Source organism: Oncorhynchus mykiss, chromosome 19, assembly GCF_013265735.2.
Source record: "Oncorhynchus mykiss isolate Arlee chromosome 19, USDA_OmykA_1.1, whole genome shotgun sequence".
NCBI lineage: Eukaryota > Metazoa > Chordata > Actinopteri > Salmoniformes > Salmonidae > Oncorhynchus > Oncorhynchus mykiss.
The window spans coordinates 60,397,455-60,418,753 of record NC_048583.1 but is presented as its reverse complement, the minus strand read 5'-3'; the positions used below and the strand labels follow the sequence as shown (position 1 = coordinate 60,418,753).

The following is a 21,299-nucleotide window of genomic DNA, read 5'->3' as shown; positions in this document are numbered from 1 at the left end:
AACACTGCTGGAGTTTGTGCCAGAGGTGAGTCAGACAGGAACTCCAAGTAACATTCTGATTGGAGGGTTGGGACTGAAGGGTTGACCTATGGGGTCCCATGTGTTAAACTGACATTCTGATTGGAGGATAAATAATAAATACGTGTGTGTGTGTGTGTGTGTGTGTGTGTGTGTGTGTGTGTGTGTGTGTGTGTGTGTGTGTGTGTGTGTGTGTGTGTGTGTGTGTGTGTGTGTGTGTGTGTGTGTGTGTGTGTGTGTGTGTGTGTGTGTGTGTGTGTGTGTGTGTGTGTGTGTGCGTGTGTGCGTGTGTGTGTGTAGGTGGTCTGTTCGTAGGACTACCAGACGAGATACCCAGGAGTTCTATCCTCAGTGAGACTGCTCTGCAGTTCTACATCACTCAGTTCAAAGACAAGGGATTCAGGTATACACACACACACTGGCAACGAAGAGAGAGGGTGGAGGATGGAATAAGGAAATAGAGGGGATGAGGGGAGGGAAGGGGAGTAGGAGGATGAGGAAGGGGGGGAGGAGGTGGGAGAGGTGGAGGAGGAGGGGAGGTGGAAGAGGAGGTAGAGGAAGAGGGAGAGGTGGAGGAGAGGTGGAGGTAGAGGAGGAGGTGGAAGAGGAGGAGGAGAGGTAGAGGAGGTGGAAGAGGAGGAGGAGAGGTGGAAGAGGAGAGTTGGAAGAGGAGGAGGAGAGGTGGAAGAGGAGGAGGAGGAGAGTTGGAAGAGGAGGAGGAGGAGAAATGAGTGACAGTGTTGTGTGTTTTTCCAGAGGGCCGCTGAACTGGTACCGTAATGTTGTGAGCAACTGGAAATGGCTTTGCTCCCGACCCAGAGCTAAGGTAGGGGTGCGTGTGTTACGTTGACACAGTTATACAGTATGTTGATAACTTACACTTTTCCTGTGTGTGTGTCTGTCTGTAGCTCTTGATGCCAGCTCTCATGGTGACCGCGGGTAAAGATCCTGTTCTGCTGCCTGTCTTCTCCAGGGGAATGGAAAACATGGTGATAACACACACACACACAGACTGACACACACACAGACTGACACACACAGAAACACACAGACAGACTGAGGAGATCATAGGTTAGGAGATTATAGGTTAGGAGATTATAGGTTAGGAGATTATAGGTTAGGAGATTATAGGTTAGGAGATTATAGGTTAGGAGATCATAGGTTAGGAGATTATAGGTTAGGAGATCATAGGTTAGGAGATCATAGGTTAGGAGATTATAGGTTAGGAGATCATAGGTTAGGATATTATAGGTTAGGAGATTATAGGTTAGGATATTATAGGTTAGGAGATCATAGGTTAGGAGATCATAGGTTAGGAGATCATAGGTTAGGAGATTATAGGTTAGGAGATTATAGGTTAGGAGATTATAGGTTAGGAGATTATAGGTTAGGAGATTATAGGTTAGGAGATCATAGGTTAGGAGATTATAGGTTAGGAGATTATAGGTTAGGAGATCATAGGTTAGGAGATTATAGGTTAGGAGATTATAGGTTAGGAGATTATAGGTTAGGAGATCATAGGTTAGGAGATCATAGGTTAGGAGATCATAGGTTAGGAGATCATAGGTTAGGAGATTATAGGTTAGGAGATTATAGGTTAGGAGATTATAGGTTAGGAGATCATAGGTTAGAAGATCATAGGTTAGGAGATCATAGGTTAGGAGATTATAGGTTAGGAGATTATAGTTTAGGAGATCATAGGTTAGGAGATCATAGGTTAGGAGATCATAGGTTAGGAGATCATAGGTTAGGAGATCATATGTTAGGAGATCATAGGTTAGGAGATTATAGGTTAGGAGATCATAGGTTAGGAGATTATAGGTTAGGAGATTATAGGTTAGGAGATTATAGGTTAGGAGATTATAGGTTAGGAGATCATAGGTTAGGAGATTATAGGTTAGGAGATTATAGGTTAGGAGATCATAGGTTAGGAGATCATAGGTTAGGAGATTATAGGTTAGGAGATTATAGGTTAGGAGATCATAGGTTAGGAGATCATAGGTTAGGAGATTATAGGTTAGGAGATCATAGGTTAGGATATCATAGGTTAGGATATCATATGTTAGGAGATTATATTTTAGGAGATCATAGGTTAGGAGATCATAGGTTAGGAGATTATATTTTAGGAGATCATAGGTTAGGAGATCATAGGTTAGGAGATCATAGGTTAGGAGATTATAGGTTAGGAGATCATAGGTTAGGAGATCATAGGTTAGGATATCATATGTTAGGAGAGCATCGCTGAATGGTTTTGCACCTGTTGTATCCTGTGAAGGCGAGAAATAAACTTTGATTTGACGCACGTATACTCACTCACGTACAGACAGACAGACAGACAGACAGACAGACAGACACGCAGCACACACACATACACATAAACACACACACACATTGTAAGCAGACACGTTTGTGTGTGTGTTATATACGTCAATGTGTCAGGTCTGTGTGTTTCAGATCCCCAACCTCACCAGAGGACACATTGAGGAGTGTGGACACTGGACCCAGATGGAAAGGTGGGACACAATTTGTTTGCGTGTGTGTTTTGTCCTTGCCCCTGCGTGTGTGTTTTGTCCTTGCCCCTGTGTGTGTGTTTTGTCCTTGCCCCTGCGTCTGTGTTTTGTCCTTGCCCCTTTGTGTGTGTTTGTCCTTGCCCCTTGCGTGTGTGTTTGTCCTTGCCCCTTGCGTGTGTGTGAGAGTTCATAGTGTCAACCTTTTAACCATCTGTCTTTGTTGACCTCAGTAACCCCCCCTCCACACACACAAACACTAGTGCTGAACGATTAATAAACAACTAATTGATCGATGTCGGTTCAATTACTTGAGTTCTATTTTCAGAGCCTTCAGAAAGTATTCATACCCCTTGACTTATTCGGCATTTTGTTGTGTTACAGCCTGAATTCAAAATGGATACAATACTTTTTCTCACCCATCTACACACGATACACCATATATATGACAAAGTAATGTTTTTTAGAAATGTTTGCAAATGTATTTATTTATGGAATTCAGAAATATCTCATTTACATAAGTATTCACACCCCTGAGTCAATACTTTGTAGAAGCACCTTTGGTGGCGTTTACAGCTTTACAGTCTTGGGTATGTCTGCATCAGCTTTGAGTCGTCTTGGGTATGTCTATCAGCTTGGAGTTGTCTTGGGTATGTCTGTGTCAGCTTGGAGTTGTCTTGGGTATGTCTATCAGCTTTGAGTCGTCTTGGGTATGTCTGTGTCAGCTTGGAGTTGTCTTGGGTATGTCTATCAGCTTGGAGTTGTCTTGGGTATGTCTGTGTCAGCTTGGAGTTGTCTTGGGTATGTCTATCAGCTTGGAGTTGTCTTGGGTATGTCTGTGTCAGCTTGGAGTTGTCTTGGGTATGTCTATCAGCTTGGAGTTGTCTTGGGTATGTCTGTGTCAGCTTTACAGTCTTGGGTATGTCTGGATCAGCTTGGAGTCATCTTGGGTATGTCTGGATCAGCTTGGAGTCGTCTTGGGTATGTCTGCATCAGCTTGGAGTTGTCTTGGGTATGTCTGGATCAGCTTGGAGTTGTCTTGGGTATGTCTGGATCAGCTTGGAGTTGTCTTGGGTATGTCTGGATCAGCTTGGAGTCATCTTGGGTATGTCTGGATCAGCTTGGAGTTGTCTTGGGTATGTCTGGATCAGCTTGGAGTTGTCTTGGGTATGTCTGGATCAGCTTGGAGTTGTCTTGGGTATGTCTGGATCAGCTTGGAGTTGTCTTGGGTATGTCTGCATCAGCTTGGAGTTGTCTTGGGTATGTCTGGATCAGCTTGGAGTTGTCTTGGGTATGTCTGGATCAGCTTGGAGTTGTCTTGGGTATGTCTGGATCAGCTTGGAGTTGTCTTGGGTATGTCTGGATCAGCTTGGAGTTGTCTTGGGTATGTCTATCAGCTTTGAGTCGTCTTGGGTATGTCTGGATCAGCTTTGAGTCATCTTGGGTATGTCTGTCAGCTTGGAGTTGTCTTGGGTATGTCTGGATCAGCTTGGAGTTGTCTTGGGTATGTCTATCAGCTTTGAGTCGTCTTGGGTATGTCTGGATCAGCTTTGAGTCATCTTGGGTATGTCTATCAGCTTTGAGTCGTCTTGGGTATGTCTGGATCAGTTTTTAGTCGTCTTGGGTATGTCTGTATCAGCTTTGAGTCATCTTGGGTATGTCTATCAGCTTTGAGTCGTCTTGGGTATGTCTGCATCAGCTTTGAGTCGTCTTGGGTATGTCTGGATCAGTTTTTAGTCGTCTTGGGTATGTCTGTATCAGCTTTGAGTCATCTTGGGTATGTCTATCAGCTTTGAGTCGTCTTGGGTATGTCTGTATCAGCTTTGAGTCATCTTGGGTATGTCTATCAGCTTTGAGTCGTCTTGGGTATGTCTGGATCAGTTTTTAGTCGTCTTGGGTATGTCTGTATCAGCTTTGAGTCATCTTGGGTATGTCTATCAGCTTTGAGTCGTCTTGGGTATGTCTGTATCAGCTTTGAGTCATCTTGGGTATGTCTATCAGCTTTGAGTCGTCTTGGGTATGTCTGGATCAGTTTTTAGTCGTCTTGGGTATGTCTGTATCAGCTTTGAGTCATCTTGGGTATGTCTATCAGCTTTGAGTCGTCTTGGGTATGTCTGGATCAGTTTTGAGTCGTCTTAGGTATGTCTATCAGCTTTGAGTCGTCTTGGGTATGTCTGTATCAGTTTTGAGTCGTCTTGGGTATGTCTGTATCAGTTTTCAGTCGTCATCTTGGGTGTGTCTGTGTCAGCTTTGAGTCGTCTTGGGTATGTCTGGATCAGCTTTGAGTCGTCTTGGGTATGTCTGGATCAGCTTTGAGTCGTCTTGGGTATGTCTGGATCAGCTTTGAGTCGTCTTGGGTATTAACAGTCTGTATTAGCTTTGAACATCTGGATTTGGAGATTTTCTACCATTTTTCCTTGCAGAATTTTTCAAGCTCTGTTGAGTTAGATGGGGAGCGGCATTGACCAGCAATCTTCAAGTTTTTCCACAGATTTTCAATGGGATTCTATTCTTCACTCAAGGACTTTCCCAATCTTCTTCTGAAGCCTTCCAGCATTGCTTTGGCTGTATGCTTGGAGTCATTGTCCTGTTGAAATGTACATTTTCATCAAGGATTTGCCCGTATTTGTCTCCATTCATTGCTCCCTCTATCCTTGCCAGTCTCCCAGTCCCTGCCACTGAAAATAATCCCCATAGCATGATGCTGCCACCACCTTGCTTCACAGTAGTGATGGTGTTCGATGGGTGATGAGCTGTGCCTTGTTTTCTCCAGACATACAGTAGGTCTTTGCATTCAGGCCAAAGAGTAACATTTTTGTCTCATCAGACCACATTATCCTTCGCCTTATGCTCTCAGTCTTTCAGAGTCTTGCCTTTTTACAAACTCCAGGCGGAGTTCATGTGCCTTTTTACAAACTCCAGGCAGAGTTCATGTGCCTTTTTACAAACTCCAGGCGGAGTTCATGTGCCTTTTTCTCAGCCGTGGCTTCCGTCTGGCCACTCTCCCATAAACCCCAGATTGGTAAAGTGGTGTAGAGACTGTTGTCCTTCTGGCAGGTTCTCCCATCTCAGCCAAGGAACTCTGTAGTTCTGTCAGAGTGGTTGGTGGGTTCTTGGTCACCTCTCTGACCAAGGTTCATCTTGCCCGGTTGATCAGTTTGGTCAGACGGCCAGCTCTAGGGAGTCTGGGTAGTTACATATTTTTTCACTTTCTCAATGATGGAGACCACTGTGCTCTTGGAAACTTTCAACACTCTAGAAATTGTTTTCTACCCTTCCTTGGTCCTATCCATGTACAGTACCAGTCAAACGTTTGGACACACCTACTAATGCCAGAGTTTTTCCACATTGTTGAATAATAGTCAAGACATCAAAACTATGAAATAACACATGGACTTATGTTGTACCCCAAAAAAGTTATATTTGAGATTCTTCAAAGTAGCCATGTCTTAAAGTAATGATGGACTGTCATTTCTCTTTGCTTGCCATAATATGACCATAAAATAGGGCTATCTTCTGTATACCACTCCTACCTTGTCACAACACAACTGATTGGCTCAAATGCATTAAGAAAGAAAGAAATTCCACAAATTAACTTTTTAACAAGTGTGGTGGAGTTAATGTAATCAAAAGGAGAGACTTTAGATTTCTTCAAAACAATCAAACTGTATTATTTAATTACTGCAGTAATGGAGCTGGTCGGTCATCACCCCTGGAGGTGATCACTGAGAACTCAACCAGCTGGTCGGTCATCACCCCTAGAGGTGATCACTGAGAATTCAACCAGCTGGTCGGTAATCACCCCTGGAGGTGATCACTGAGAACTCAACCAGCTGGTCGGTAATCAACCCTGGAGGTGATCACTGAGAACTCAACCAGCTGGTCAGTAATCACCCCTAGAGGTGATCACTGAGAACTCAACCAGCTGGTCGGTCATCACCCCTGGAGGTGATCACTGAGAACTCAACCAGCTGGTCGGTCATCACCCCTGGAGGTGATCACTGAGAACTCAACCAGCTGGTCGGTAATCAACCCTGGAGGTGATCACTGAGAACTCAACCAGCTGGTCGGTCATCACCCCTGGAGGTGATCACTGAGAACTCAACCAGCTGGTCGGTCATCACCCCTGGAGGTGATCACTGAGAACTCAACCAGCTGGTCGGTAATCACCCCTGGAGGTGATCACTGAGAACTCAACCAGCTGGTCAGTCATCACCCCTAGAGGTGATCACTGAGAACTCAACCAGCTGGTCGGTCATCACCCCTGGAGGTGATCACTGAGAACTCAACCAGCTGGTCGGTCATCACCCCTAGAGGTGATCACTGAGAACTCAACCAGCTGGTCAGTAATCACCCCTGGAGGTGATCACTGAGAACTCAACCAGCTGGTCAGTAATCACCCCTGGAGGTGATCACTGAGAACTCAACCAGCTGGTCAGTCATCACCCCTAGAGGTGATCACTGAGAACTCAACCAGCTGGTCGGTCATCACCCCTGGAGGTGATCACTGAGAACTCAACCAGCTGGTCAGTAATCACCCCTGGAGGTGATCACTGAGAACTCAACCAGCTGGTCAGTAATCAACCCTGGAGGTGATCACTGAGAACTCAACCAGCTGGTCGGTAATCACCCCTGGAGGTGATCACTGAGAACTCAACCAGCTGGTTTGGGCCACAGCGTTTTATATCAAAATCCATCCTCCTTCAGTTTACATAACACACAAGGCTCCATACTGGAGCCATGTCTCCCTGGTACCGTATAGAACAGAAACATTAACTCATGCTCTGGAAAGCGGAGATGAAATGTGGAATCCCCAAAGACCTCGTAAATCTCCTGTCAGAGGCCCACTTTCAGTTCACACAGACACAATAGAGAGTTATAATATATAATATTCTGTTGCATAACACAACCATTTGATGCAATGATAGTATTATAACGCAGGCTTGTAATTTCCACCATACAAAGCACACCTGTTAATTGAAATGCAATCCAGGTGACTGCCTCATGAAGCTGGTTGAGAGAATGCCAAGAGTGTGCAAAGCTGTCAAGGCAGAGGGTGGCTACTTTTGGTTACTTCATGATTTCATGTGTTATTTTATTGTTTTGATGTCTTCACTATTATTCTACAATGTAGAAAATAGTACAAATAAAGAAAAACCCTTGAATGAGCAGGTGTGTCCAAACTTTTGACTAGTACTGTATGTAAATGTGATATTTCTGTATTTCATTATCAGTAAATCTGAAGGATTTTCTAAAAACATGTCATCACTTTGTGATTATGAGCTACTGTCTGATGGGTGATACATTTTTTTTACTCTCCATTGAATCCACTTTGAATTCAGATGGTAACTTTACAACTAAAGCTGTGGGGCTAAAGCTCTTTAAAGATTTGTTTGTTGTAGTGAAAGAAGTGTACAAAACAATGTGTTTGAGGTATGTAACAGACCAGGACCAGAGCTACAGTCGTCAGGCTGTAACTCAACGAATTGTGGAATAAGTCGAGGGGTGTTTTCTCACGGTACTGTATGCGTTGTCTACTTTGAAGAACTAGTCAAAATGATTTTGTCAGACGGCTAGCTACTAGCATAGCTCAATATGATTACTCGTAGACTCGCTGACATTAGATGGGTCGCTGGCTGCTACTGCCTGAGAAGATATGAGATGACTTTATTCAAGAATTTTAAAAATGATTAAGTAATCAAATAAAAACCAAAGTTATGTAATAATATATACAAATATATACCGGGGCCTATCATTGTGTTTACTTGATAACTACCTACACAAATAGCTAGCTAGAACACAGTGTTAATAAGATAAATTCATTAAAAAGATTAAAAGCAATACAAAATAAGTTATCCAGTAGGCATTAAAGTATGTAATGTGAATAAATTCTGTTTAATAAGTGATAAGCAGTAATGGTCATTCACTAACATCATGTGTTGTTAAAGCAACCCAGTGTCAGGATGAAGGCAGGTGATGACTGAGGGAAGCTCTAAAATTAAAAAAAACAATATCTCAAATACTGTAAAATCATTAAATTATTTCATAATGCATTAATTCATGTTTTTAATTTTAAATCTGTGATTATTTTTTTATAACCGAAACTGAACCGACCTCAAAAAGCACTAATCGCTCAGCACTAAATAGAAAACACACACACAGTCTTGTGCAACTAACCTTGTGGAGACACACAATTCAGTCCCATTCAAAATCCTGTTTTCCCTAAACATGAACCCTAACCCGTACCCTTACTCTAAGCCTAGACCTAACCTGAAAACCTGGCCTCATTGTTTTAGTTCCAAAATATATTTAACCTTTATTTAACTAGGCAAGTCAGCTAAGAACGAATTCTTATTTACAGTATTGGCCGACACTGGCCAAACCCAATGGGACTCCCAATCACGGCCGGTTGTGATACAGCTTGGAATCAAACCGGGGTGTCTGTAGTGACGCCTCGAGCACTGAGATGCAGTGCCGTGAATCGCTGCTCCACTCGGAAGCCTTAACCCTAAACCTAATTCTAAACCTGACACTAATTCTAACCTTAACCCTAAACCTGACACTAATTCTAACCTTAACCCTAAACCTGACACTAATTCTAACCTTAACCCTAAACCTGACACTAATTCTAACCTTAACCCTAAACCTAATTCTAAACCTAATCCTAAACCTGACACTAATTCTAACCTTAAACTTAATTCTAAACCTAATTCTAAACCTGACACTAATTCTAACCTTAACCCTAAACCTAATTCTAACTTTAACCCTAAACCTAATTCTAACCCTGACACTAATTTTAAACTTAACCCTAAACCGCCTAGAAATAGCATTTGACTTTGCGGTTAAGAGCGTTGGGCCAGTAACCTAAAGTTTGCTGGTTTGAATCTCAGAGCCGTCAACGTGGAAGGCAGTAAACACCCCAAAAACAACCATGTGTCGGTTAAGGCAGCCCCCTGCCCCTCCCTGATTGAGGAGTTGGGTTAAATGCAGAAGACACATTTCAGTTGAAGGCATTCAGTTGTACAACTGACTAGATATCCCCCTTTACAACTGACTAGGAATCCCCCTTTACAACTGACTAGGTATCCCCCTTTACAACTAACTAGGTATCCCCCTTTACAACTGACTAGGTATCCCCTTTCCCTTCCTGAAAGGTCGCTGGTTTGAATCCCCGATTAGATGAAAATTATGTTGATGTGCCCTTGAGCAAGGCAGTTAACCTTAATTGCTTGTGTAAGTCATGTCAAGGTTCATTTTTTTTATCAGATTTTAATGACTGTTGCTGTGTCAGCCTACACAATTGTTTTATTTTTTTAAGTAACTAGTCAGTTAAGAACAAATTCTTATTTTCAATGACAGCCTAGAAACAGTGGGTTAACTGCCTGTTCAGGGGCAGAACGACAGATTTGTACCTTGTCAGCTCGGGGATTCGAACTTGCAACCTTTCGGTTACTAGTCCAATGCTCTAACCACTAGGCTACCCTGCCTTATTCTGCTTCCATCTATATCCACATTTCTAGTATAGGATTTACATACATAGAAATAGAATGAATAGAATGGGGGTCCCCCACTGAAGTCAATGATTCGTCCATTTCATTTATTCTATTTCTTTGCATTTGATCCTACCTGGAATTCAGATAGATAACTTTTTTTTTTTAAACTGGCCACAGAATGTCAAGTATACTCACATCTGACTCCTGATTTAAAGCTCTGCTGAGGATGACGGGGTCAGATCGGGGGTTAAAAAGTTAAGGGGTCACAACTGCTGCTCTGCATGTCAACGCTGTGTCTAAATCAGTTGGTCCTTTTTGTGGTATAAACTGTTGTGTATTAGCAAAAATATTTGTGTATATTGGCAGATAGATTAGGCATACCTTGGGTGTTTATATTGTGTGTGTGTGTGTGTGTGTGTGTGTGTGTGTGTGTGTGTGTGTGTGTGTGTGTGTGTGTGTGTGTGTGTGTGTGTGTGTGTGTGTGTGTGTGTGTGTGTGTGTGTGTGTGTGTGTTTGTGTGTTTTTCAGGCCATCTGAGCTGAACAACATTCTGATCTCATGGCTGAAGGACACTCACAGCAACATGGGGGTTGCCGTGACACCCAAGCTGTGATCAGTTACCATGACTGGCCACTCCTCGGAGCCTGGTTCCTCTCTAGGTTTCTTCCTTGGTTCCTGCAGGTTGACGTTTATTGGGATGAGTCTAGTCCTGGAGGCAGAACTGAGCCATTTGCACGAGATGGGCCAGCTGCAAAGTCAAAATTGGCTATATAAAAATATATATATATACTGAACAAAAATATAAACGTGACATCTAACAATTTCAAAGATTTTACTGAGTTATAGTTCAAATAAGGAAATCAGTCCATTTAAATACATTTGTTAAGCCCTAATGTATGGATTTCACATGACTGGGCAGGGTCGTAAGGCCCACCCACTTGGCAGCCAGGCCCACCCACTGGGGAGCCAGGCCCAGCCACTGGGGAGCCAGGCCCAGCCAATCAGAATGAGTTTTTCCCCCACAAAAGGGCTTTATTACTGACAGAAATACTCCTCAGTTTCATCAGCTGTCCGGGGGTGGCTTGTCTCAGACGAGATGAAGAAGCCGGATGTGGAGGTCTTGGGCTGGCGTGGTTACACATGGTCTGCGGTTGTGACTGCCAAATTCTCTACAACGATGTTGGAGGCGGCTTTGGTAGAGAAATTAACATTCAATTATCTGGCAACAGCTCTGGTGGATATTCCTATAGTTTGCATGTTAATTGCACATTCACTCAAAATTTGAGACATCTGTGGCATAGTTTTGTGACAAAACTGCACATTTTAGAGTCGCTTTTTATTGTCCCCAGCACAAGGTGCACCTGTGTAATGATCATACTTTTTAATCAGCTTTTTGATAAGCCACACCTGTCAGGTGGATGGATTATCTTGGCAACGGAGAAATGCTGACTAACAGGGATGTAAACAAATTTGTGGACAAAATTTAAGAGAAATGTGTTTTGCGTAGGGAACATTTCTGAGATCTTTTATTTAAGCTCATGAAACATGGGACCAACACTTCATATTTTTGTTCAGTATATCGTTGAACGTTGGGCATAAGGTTAACAGTGTGCTTAAGGTTAGGTTCTATAACATTGTGACTGTGCCAGCAAGTGACCACCCTGCAGAGCTGCCTCCGGAACACGAGTCATCCCAATAAATGCTAACTTTCCTTCTTGAGAGGTTTTTCAACTATGCTTCTGCCTCAACATTGCTTGCTCTCTGTTAGCCTGGACATCTGCAAAGCACTTGGTGACAACTGCTGATGTAAAAAGGGCTTTATAAAATAAATTTGATTGATTGACAATTTATTCCCCTTTTAAGTGTACTACTTTTGAAAATGCACTTTCTAGTGCACTAGGGAATAGGCTGAGCATTCATAATGATTGATTATTGATACAGACAACGAACGCTTGACTCTTCTGAAGAGATACACCCACAGTGGGCAAAAAAAAACACAACACTTCTAGCACGAGGTCTCAAAACTTCCCCTTTAAATGAGACATTTCGTGAGAAAGTGACGATTTAATATATGCAGATAAAAACAGTGTGGTAATGTTGTGTATATCTGTGCAGTTGTGAGCAGCAATGTTCCATTCTCGTTTTGCAAAAACTGTATCCTCCGAGAACACAGAACTAAAGTCTTGCGTAATTGGTCAGCTGCTCGGTTAAGTTCTGGGTCCACACATGTTAGGAGAAGATATGAAGAGATGCTAGAACCGGATCTAGGAGCTCCACCCTCTCTCTTTTGAAGTTAAGGACAAATGCCCCTCCCCCCCTTTTACAAAATTCAAAAGATACTAAAACCCTTCGAAATCGTGATTTGTCTAAATAACCAGTGATGGAAAAAACTCAAACACTAGATCTATTTCTGGTCGTTAGCTATCGGGGGCCCTAAGTATAAAAACAGATCAATGGTAGCATTTATGTTGACAGAGTCTGTCCACCAGTGATGATGCAACAATCGATGTATCCCTTTCTATTTGATATGTTGTGGTTAGGCTACTTTGTGGACTGCCTGTCTTGAGTTTATTTTATCCACACGGGCAGGGATATAATTAACCAATAAGGACCGGGGAGGTGTGGGTATATGGCCAATATACCACGGCTAAGGGTTGTTCTTAGGCACGATGCAACACGGAGTGCCTGGATACAGCCCTTTAGCCGTGGTATATTGGCCATATACCACACACCCCCGAGGTGCCTTATTGCTATTATAAACTGGTTACCAACATAATTAGAGCAGTAAAGGTCACTCTCTGTCTTCAAGACTGAGCAGCTGTGGGTGTGACAGGTCACTCTCTGTCAGGTCACTCTCTCACTCTCTGTCAGGTTACTCTCTGTCAGGTCACTCTCTCACTCTCTGTCAGGTCTCTGTCAGGTCACTCTCTGTCTTCAAGACTGAGCAGCTGTGGGTGTGACAGGTCACTCTCTGTCAGGTCACTCTCTCACTCTCTGTCAGGTTACTCTCTTGTTAGGTCACTCTCTTGTTAGGTCACCTGACACAAACCAGTAGGCGATGGTGTTAGGACTTGACTGTGGATCAATACCACCAATGTTTCTAGACCCACTGGGACCACTGATGCACAGCGAGGAGGGGCCGCGTGATCCAACAACTTTTTATATTTATGCTTCAGAAAATGTTATTGCAGATGAATTTTCCAGCTTTCCTCCACGATGCTATACACACATTCATAACACATTCATAACACATTCATAACACACATTCATAACAACACACTTATTAACATAAGGAAAGAAGGGCGTTGAAGATGCAATGATATTTGTAAATAAATGCCTTCCTTTATTGTGCCATGTCTTTTCATTCCCCAGAACACAAACACAACAGATTCATACTTTCTCCATTGTTTCATTCGACCACATCACAATAACAACAATTGCATTCCATCTCATATTATTTCACACTCATCCCTTAAAACTGAAGACGTAAAACCCATACTCAACCCCTGCCTCTTTCTCTCCTTCTCGCGCCTCTCTTTCTCCTCTCTCTCTCTTTCTCTCTCTCCCTCTCTCTTTCTCCCTCTCTTTCTCTGACACACAGACACAGAGGAAACAGGGAAATTATTTTACTTTATTTAAATCAAATTTTATTAGTCACATGCGCCGAATACAACAGGTGTAGATCTTACCGTGAAATGCTTACTTACAAGCCCTCAACCAACAATGCCGTTTTATATAATCTCGATAATGTTCAACCTGAAAGTAAAAACTAAAATGGAAGATAACATGACCCGATATCAGCAGACTGGGCTGGAGTTATACACTACACTGGAGTTATACACTACACTGGAGTTATTATACAATACACTGGAGTTATTATAAACTACACTGGAGTTATTATGTACTACACTGGAGTTATACACTACACTGGAGTTATTATAAACTACACTGGAGTTATTATATACTACACTGGAGTTATACACTACACTGGAGTTATTATATACTACACTGGAGTTATTATATACTACACTGGAGTTATACACTACACTGGAGTTATACACTACACTGGAGTTATACACTACACTGGAGTTATACACTACACTGAAGTTATATACTACGCTGGAGTTATACACTACACTGGAGTTATTATATACTACACTGGAGTTATTATACACTACACTGGAGTTATACACTACACTGGAGTTATACACTACACTGGAGTTATACACTACACTGGAGTTATTATACACCACACTGGAGTTATTATACACTACACTGGAGTTATTATACACTACACTGGAGTTATACACTACACTGAAGTTATATACTACACTGGAGTTATTATATACTACACTGGAGTTATTATACACTACACTGAAGTTATATACTACACTGGAGTTATTATACACTACACTGGAGTTATACACTACACTGGAGTTATACACTACACTGGAGTTATTATACACCACACTGGAGTTATACACTACACTGAAGTTATATACTACACTGGGGTTATATACTACACTGGAGTTATACAATACACTGGAGTTATACACTACACTGGAGTTATACACTACACTGGAGTTATTATACACTACACTGGAGTTATTATATACTACACTGGAGTTATACACTACACTGGAGTTATTATACACTACACTGGAGTTATTATACACTACACTGGAGTTATTATACACTACACTGGAGTTATACACTACACTGAAGTTATATACTACACTGGGGTTATATACTACACTGGAGTTATACACTACACTGGAGTTATACACTACACTGGATTTATACACTACACTGGAGTTATACACCACACTGGAGTTATTATATACTACACTGGAGTTATTATACACTACACTGGAGTTATTATACACCACACTGGAGTTATTATACACCACACTGGAGTTATTATATACTACACTGGAGTTATTATACACTACACTGGAGTTATTATACACCACACTGGAGTTATTATACACTACACTGGAGTTATACACTACACTGGAGTTATACACTACACTGGAGTTATTATACAATACACTGGAGTTATACACTACACTGGAGTTATACACTACACTGGAGTTATATAGTATACTGGCGTTATTATACACTACACTGGAGTTATTATACACTACACTAGAGTTATTATACACTACACTGGAGTTATACACTACACTGGAGTTATATAGTATACTGGAGTTATTATACACCACACTGGAGTTATACACTACACTGGAGTTATTATACACTACACTGGAGTTATTATACACTACACTGGAGTTATTATACACTACACTAGAGTTATTATACACTACACTGGAGTTATACACTACACTGGAGTTATATAGTATACTGGAGTTATTATACACCACACTGGAGTTATACACCACACTGGAGTTATACACTACACTGGAGTTATTATACACTACACTGGAGTTATACACTTTACTGGAGTTACATACTACACTGGAGTTATACACTACACTGGAGTTATACACTACACTGGAGTTATACACTACACTGGAGTTATTATATACTACACTGGAGTTATACACTACACTGGAGTTATTGTACACTACACTGGAGTTGTACACTACACTGGAGTTGTACACTACACTGAAGTTATACACTACACTGGAGTTATTATATACTACACTGGAGTTATACACTACACTGGAGTTATTGTACACTACACTGGAGTTGTACACTACACTGGAGGTATTATACACTACACTGGGGTTGTACACTACACTGGAGTTATACACTACACTGGAGTTATTATACACTACACTGGAGTTATACACTACACTGGAGTTATTATACACTGGAGGTATTATACACTACATTGGGGTTGTACACTACACTGGAGTTATACACTACACTGGAGTTATACACTGGAGGTATTATACACTACACTGGAGTTATACACTACACTGGAGTTATTATACACTGGAGGTATTATACACTACACTGGGGTTGTACACTACACTGGGGTTAAATACTATTTTAACTATACATTCCAATCTGCTATGATTCTCCTTGTTCCTCATTAGCAGGAATCCGTAGGCTGATCCACACCATCCTCACCGCAGTGGAGCGAAACAGAACGTAAGTTGGCCAGACTTCAAGATGGTAGTTGTTTTGGTTTCCTCTGCTGGTGAGGAGTAGAACGACAGGTGATTCTCCCTCGAGGATTTAAAATGAATGTACTGGTGTAAGAAAGGTGATGGCCCAGCATGAGGTCCAGGGAGAGGGGGGGAGAAGGGGGGGGGGGGGGGGGGCGTCAGACTGTAGGCAGAGTTGTAGTCATTGTTACAACTTCCTCTTCTTAAACAGCTCCTTCCAGGTGGGCAGGATCTGGATGTAGACCTTCTCAATCTGTAACCAATCACAACACACATTTTCAATCTACAACCAATCACTACAGACCTTTTCAATCTGTAACCAATCACAACAGACCATTTCAATCTACAACCAATCACTACAGACATTGTTGCACATCGTACCACCATCAAAGACTCTCACCACCCCTACCCTTACCTGTGTAGACTTCTTGAGTCCATATCTGAAGAGCGTGGCCTGGTGTTCAGAGTTGTGGAACAAGATGTCGAAGGTGATATCCTTACCCATCATATCGTCTATAGCAGGCTTCACCACAGAGTAGAAGTCCCTGGGAGGATGGATCTCATCCAGCATGTTCCTCACCTACAGTACACATGGTAAGAGGAGCTATAACCTCACATACACATGGTAAGAGGAGCAATGACCTCACATACACATGGTTAGAGGAGCTATGACCTCACATACACATGGTAAGAGGAGCTATGACCTCACATACACATGGTAAGAGGAGCTATGACCTCACATACACATGGTTAGAGGAGCTATGACCTCACATACACATGGTAAGCGGAGCTATGACCTCACATACACATGGTAAGAGGAGCTATGACCTCACATACACATGGTTAGAGGAGCTATGACCTCACATACACATTGGTTAGAGGAGCTATGATCTCACATACACATGGTTAGAGGAGCTATGATCTCACATACACATGGTAAGAGGAGCTATGACCTCACATACACATGGTTAGAGGAGCTATGACCTCACATACACATGGTTAGAGGAGCTATGACCTCACATACACATTGGTTAGAGGAGCTATGATCTCACATACACATGGTTAGAGGAGCTATGATCTCACATACACATGGTTAGAGGAGCTATGACCTCACATACACATGGTTAGAGGAGCTATGATCTCACATACACATGGTTAGAGGAGCTATGATCTCACATACACATGGTTAGAGGAGCTATGATCTCACATACACATGGTTAGAGGAGCTATGATCTCACATACACATGGTTAGAGGAGCTATGACCTCACATACACATGGTTAGAGGAGCTATGATCTCACATACACATGGTTAGAGGAGCTATGATCTCACATACACATGGTTAGAGGAGCTATGACCTCACATACACATGGTTAGAGGAGCTATGACCTCACATACACATTGGTAAGAGGAGCTATGACCTCACATACACATTGGTTAGAGGAGCTATGATCTCACATACACATGGTTAGAGGAGCTATGATCTCACATACACATGGTTAGAGGAGCTATGACCTCACATACACATGGTTAGAGGAGCTATGACCTCACATACACATGGTTAGAGGAGCTATGACCTCACATACACATGGTAAGCGGAGCTATGACCTCACATACACATGGTTAGAGGAGCTATGACCTCACATACACAAACAATCTAGAATAATCAACAACAAAAAAAACTAGGCAAGTCAGTTAAGAACAAATTCTTATTTACAATGGCGGCCTAGGAACAGTGGGTTAACTGCCTGTTCAGGGGCAGAACGACAGACTGACCTTGTCAGCTCAGGGATTTGAACTTACAACCATTCGGTTACTAGCCCAACACTCTAGCCCACTAGGCTACCCTGCCGCCCTGAGTGTGTTACCTTGTATCTCTGTCCCACCACCTCCACTGGGTCCAGTTTGACCTCTGACTTCAGGGCTCGACCAAAAAGCAGGAGCTTCGTCTCCGAGTCTGAACACACACACAGTCAGTCAGTACAGCATAGTGTGTGTGTGTGTGTGTGTGGACGTGTTTAACTATACTTGTGGGGACCAGAAGTCCCCACTAGAATAGTAAAGTAACAACAATGTGACCAACTGGGGACATTTTGTTAATCCCCCACAAGGTCAAATGCTATTTCTAGGGGGGGGGTTAGAGTTAGGGGTTAGGGGAAAATAGGAATTTTGATTGGACTGAATTGTGTGTCCACACAAGGTGAGCTGTACAAGACTGTGTGTGTGTGTATATATATATATATAGACAGACCTCTGCAGGTGAGATGTGCTACGTAGGGCACTCCATCTCTCTCTCCGTAGTAAATTCCGAAATGGGAGAAGTATTTATTCCGAGGAAACTCCAAGATGTCTCCTGGGAACGGCTTTGGATGAGAACTCCCCTACAAGGCAGAGAGAGAGAGACTGAGACACTGTCTCACTCACTGTCTCACTCACAGTCTCACTCACTCACTTTGGATGAGAACTCCCCTACAAGGCAGAGAGAGACACTGAGACACAGTCTCACCCACTCACTCACTCACTTTGGATGAGAACTCCCCTACAAGGCAGAGAGAGAGACTGAGACACAGTCTCACTCACTGTCTCACTCACTGTCTCACTCACTCACTCACACACACACACACACACAACCCCAAACTCATAACCAACCCCCCCCCCACTACAGTTGTTGTGTTGTTAGTAAATGTTAGCTGCTAGTGCTACAGATCGGTATTTCAGACTGAGACACTGTTTCACTCACTGTCTCACTCACTCACTCACTCACACACACACACACAACCCCAAACTCATAACCAACCCCCCCCCCCCCCCCCCACTACAGTTGTTGTGTTGTTAGTAAATGTTAGCTGCTAGTGCTACAGATCGGTACTTCCTCTAAACTGAAGTCATTACAGAATCAGAGTCTAACATTCATGATAAAAACTATAGAATGTCAGATCACAGAACAAACCTATCACAATAACAGTATAACATCTAATCATATGATACGATGAAGAGTCCTACCAGGTACAGTAATGATATGAAGTATCCTACCAGGTATAGTAATGATCTGAAGTATCCTACCAGGTATAGTAACGATATGAAGTATCCTACCAGGTATAGTAATGATATGAAGTATCCTACCAGGTATAGTAATGATCTGAAGTATCCTACCAGGTATAGAAATGATATGATGAAGTATCCTACCAGGTATAGTAATGATATGAAGTATCCTACCAGGTATAGAAATTATATGATGAAGTATCCTACCAGGTATAGTAATGATATGAAGTATCCTACCAGGTATAGTAATGATCTGAAGTATCCTACCAGGTATAGAAATGATATGATGAAGTATCCTACCAGGTATAGTAATGATATGAAGTATCCTACCAGGTATAGTAATGATCTGAAGTATCCTACCAGGTATAGAAATGATATGATGAAGTATCCTACCAGGTATAGTAATGATATGAAGTATCCTACCAGGTATAGTAATGATCTGAAGTATCCTACCAGGTATAGAAATGATATGATGAAGTATCCTACCAGGTATAGTAATGATATGAAGTATCCTACCAGGTATAGTAATGATCTGAAGTATCCTACCAGGTACAGGAATGATCTGACTATAATAACAGAAAAGTAGCATCGTACCAGGCCCATGGTGTTAGCTGTGTTGGTTCTTCTGTGTGCGTTGAAAATCAGGTCACACACAGACAAAAGAGCATGTGGAGATGATCTGAGAGATTATCTCAGTCATGTTTTGCATAGGGGACCCTGACAATATGACCCCCCCCCCCCCCCCCCCCCCGCATTAAATCTATTCTTCTTCATCAGGAAACACCTGTTGACACACACCCTAAACTAGACAGAAATAACACATATGGAATCATGTAGTAACCAAAAAATGTGTTCAATAAATCTAAATATATTTTATATTTGAGATTCTTCAAAGTAGCCACCATTTGCCTTGATGACAGCTTTGCACACTCTTGGCATTCTCTCAACCAGCTTCATGAGGTTGTCACCAGGAATGCATTTCAATTAACCGGTGTGCCTTGTTAAAAGTTAATTTGTGGAATTTCTTTCCTTCTTAATGCGTTTGAGACAATTAGTAGCATACAGAAGATAGCCCTATTTGGTAAAAGTCCAAGTCCATATTATGGCAAGAACAGCTCAAATAAGCAAAGAGAAACGACAGTCCATCATTACTTTAAGAGACGAAGGTCAGACAATATGGAACATTTCAAGAAAGTTCCTTCAAGTGGAGTCGCAAAAACCATCAAGTGCTGAAACTGAGGAAGCTGAGAAAGCTGGGAAGCTGAGTGTGCGAAGCTGTCATCAAGGCAAAGGTTGGCTAATTAAATATATTCAGATTTTGATTTCCACTTTTTTTTTGTTTACTGCATGATTCCATATGTGTTATTTCATAGTTTTGATGTTTTCACTATTATTCTACAATGTAGAAAATAGTAAAAAATAAATAAAAACCCTTGAATGTCCAAACTTTTGACTGGTACTGTATATATATATATATATATATATCACCATCGTCTAAATAGATATATACAGTCAGGTCCATAAATATTTGGACATTGACCAAGTTATTATTATTTTGGCTGTCTACAACAGCATATTGGAGTTGACATGTGAGTTTAAAGTGCATTTTTAGCTTTAATTTGAGGGGATTTACATCCAAATCGGGTGAACGGTGTAGAAATTACAGCACTTTTTATATGTGGCCCTCCCCCCTTTCTAAGGGATCAAAAGTAATTGGACAATTGGTTGCTCAGGTGTTTCATGACCAGGTGTGTGTTATTACCTCATTAGTTCATTTGGTAAGCAGATAAAAGGTTGATTTCAAGTGTGGCATTTTTGCATTTGGAATCTGTTACTGTTAACCCTCAATATGAAGTCCAGAGAGCTGTCACTGCCAGTGAAACAAACCCTCAATATGAAGTCCAGAGAGCTGTCACTGCCAGTGAAACAAACCCTCAATATGAAGTCCAGAGAGCTGTCACTGCCAGTGAAGCAAACCCTCAATATGAAGTCCAAAGAGCTGTCACTGCCAGTGAAACAAACCCTCAATATGAAGTCCAGAGAGCTGTCACTGCCAGTGAAACAAACCCTCAATATGAAGTCCAGAGAGCTGTCACTGCCAGT

General features: G+C 42.0%; 3 protein-coding genes across 8 annotated transcripts in view; 1 reads left to right on the top strand and 2 right to left on the bottom strand.

Annotated features, from left to right (window-relative positions):
* The window catches only part of ephx2 (epoxide hydrolase 2, cytoplasmic), a 41,328-nt gene extending 27,963 nt beyond the window's left edge, over positions 1-13,365 (top strand). Inside the window, exons 14-20 of one of the 3 annotated variants that reach the window (XM_036955235.1) lie at positions 1-25; positions 319-421; positions 775-844; positions 927-1,007; positions 2,473-2,531; positions 12,852-12,866; positions 13,052-13,365. The exon at positions 1-25 is cut by the window's left edge and continues 18 nt beyond it. In XM_036955235.1, the coding sequence (XP_036811130.1) occupies positions 1-25; positions 319-421; positions 775-844; positions 927-1,007; positions 2,473-2,531; positions 12,852-12,866; positions 13,052-13,073 (375 nt within the window). In that variant the 3' untranslated portion in view covers positions 13,074-13,365. Of the gene's footprint in view, positions 26-318; positions 422-774; positions 845-926; positions 1,008-2,472; positions 2,532-10,546; positions 10,909-12,851 lie in introns of those variants that run through there. The other 2 variants (XM_036955233.1, XM_036955234.1) reach the window with 2 other exon arrangements.
* A 291-nt stretch (positions 13,366-13,656) lies between these two features.
* LOC118941500 (probable serine/threonine-protein kinase DDB_G0283337) lies at positions 13,657-16,295 on the bottom strand. 3 transcript variants are annotated; one of them, XM_036955228.1, is made up of 3 exons: positions 15,977-16,295; positions 15,079-15,856; positions 13,657-15,039 (listed from the first exon to the last, which is right to left on the bottom strand). In XM_036955228.1, exons 1-3 carry the CDS (start codon positions 16,078-16,080, stop codon positions 13,816-13,818), a joined length of 2,106 nt encoding a protein of 701 aa, XP_036811123.1. In that variant the 5' UTR covers positions 16,081-16,295; the 3' UTR covers positions 13,657-13,815. The 3 variants fall into 3 exon arrangements, with proteins under 3 accessions (XP_036811123.1, XP_036811124.1, XP_036811121.1); XM_036955229.1 differs by having other exon boundaries at positions 13,658-14,342; positions 14,517-15,856; XM_036955226.1 differs by having other exon boundaries at positions 13,658-15,856.
* plaat1l (phospholipase A and acyltransferase 1-like) lies at positions 16,293-19,894 on the bottom strand. 2 transcript variants are annotated; one of them, XM_036955266.1, is made up of 5 exons: positions 19,791-19,894; positions 18,406-18,535; positions 18,023-18,111; positions 16,571-16,735; positions 16,293-16,408 (listed from the first exon to the last, which is right to left on the bottom strand). In XM_036955266.1, the coding sequence occupies exons 1-5, from the start codon at positions 19,797-19,799 to the stop codon at positions 16,343-16,345; spliced, it is 459 nt and encodes a 152-aa protein (XP_036811161.1). In that variant the 5' UTR covers positions 19,800-19,894; the 3' UTR covers positions 16,293-16,342. The 2 variants fall into 2 exon arrangements, with proteins under 2 accessions (XP_036811161.1, XP_036811160.1); XM_036955265.1 differs by having other exon boundaries at positions 19,713-19,833.
* Between the last annotated feature and the right edge of the window lie 1,405 nt (positions 19,895-21,299).

Excerpts from the sequence above, each read along its gene's own strand:
- LOC118941500 (XM_036955226.1), bottom strand. The coding sequence starts at position 16,080 with ATGAGGAACAAGGAGAATCATAGCAGATTGGAATGTATAGTTAAAATA. Across the intron at positions 15,857-15,976 it reads GTGTATAATACCTCCAGTGT|AGTGTATAATAACTCCAGTG; the intron begins ATAATAACTCCA and ends TATAATACCTCC.
- plaat1l (XM_036955265.1), bottom strand. The coding sequence starts at position 19,799 with ATGGGCCTGGTACGATGCTACTTTTCTGTTATTATAGTCAGATCATTC. Across the intron at positions 18,112-18,405 it reads AGCACATCTCACCTGCAGAG|ACTCGGAGACGAAGCTCCTG; the intron begins GTCTGTCTATAT and ends GTGTGTGTTCAG. Across the intron at positions 16,736-18,022 it reads TGGTGGGACAGAGATACAAG|GTGAGGAACATGCTGGATGA; the intron begins GTAACACACTCA and ends TGTGTACTGTAG.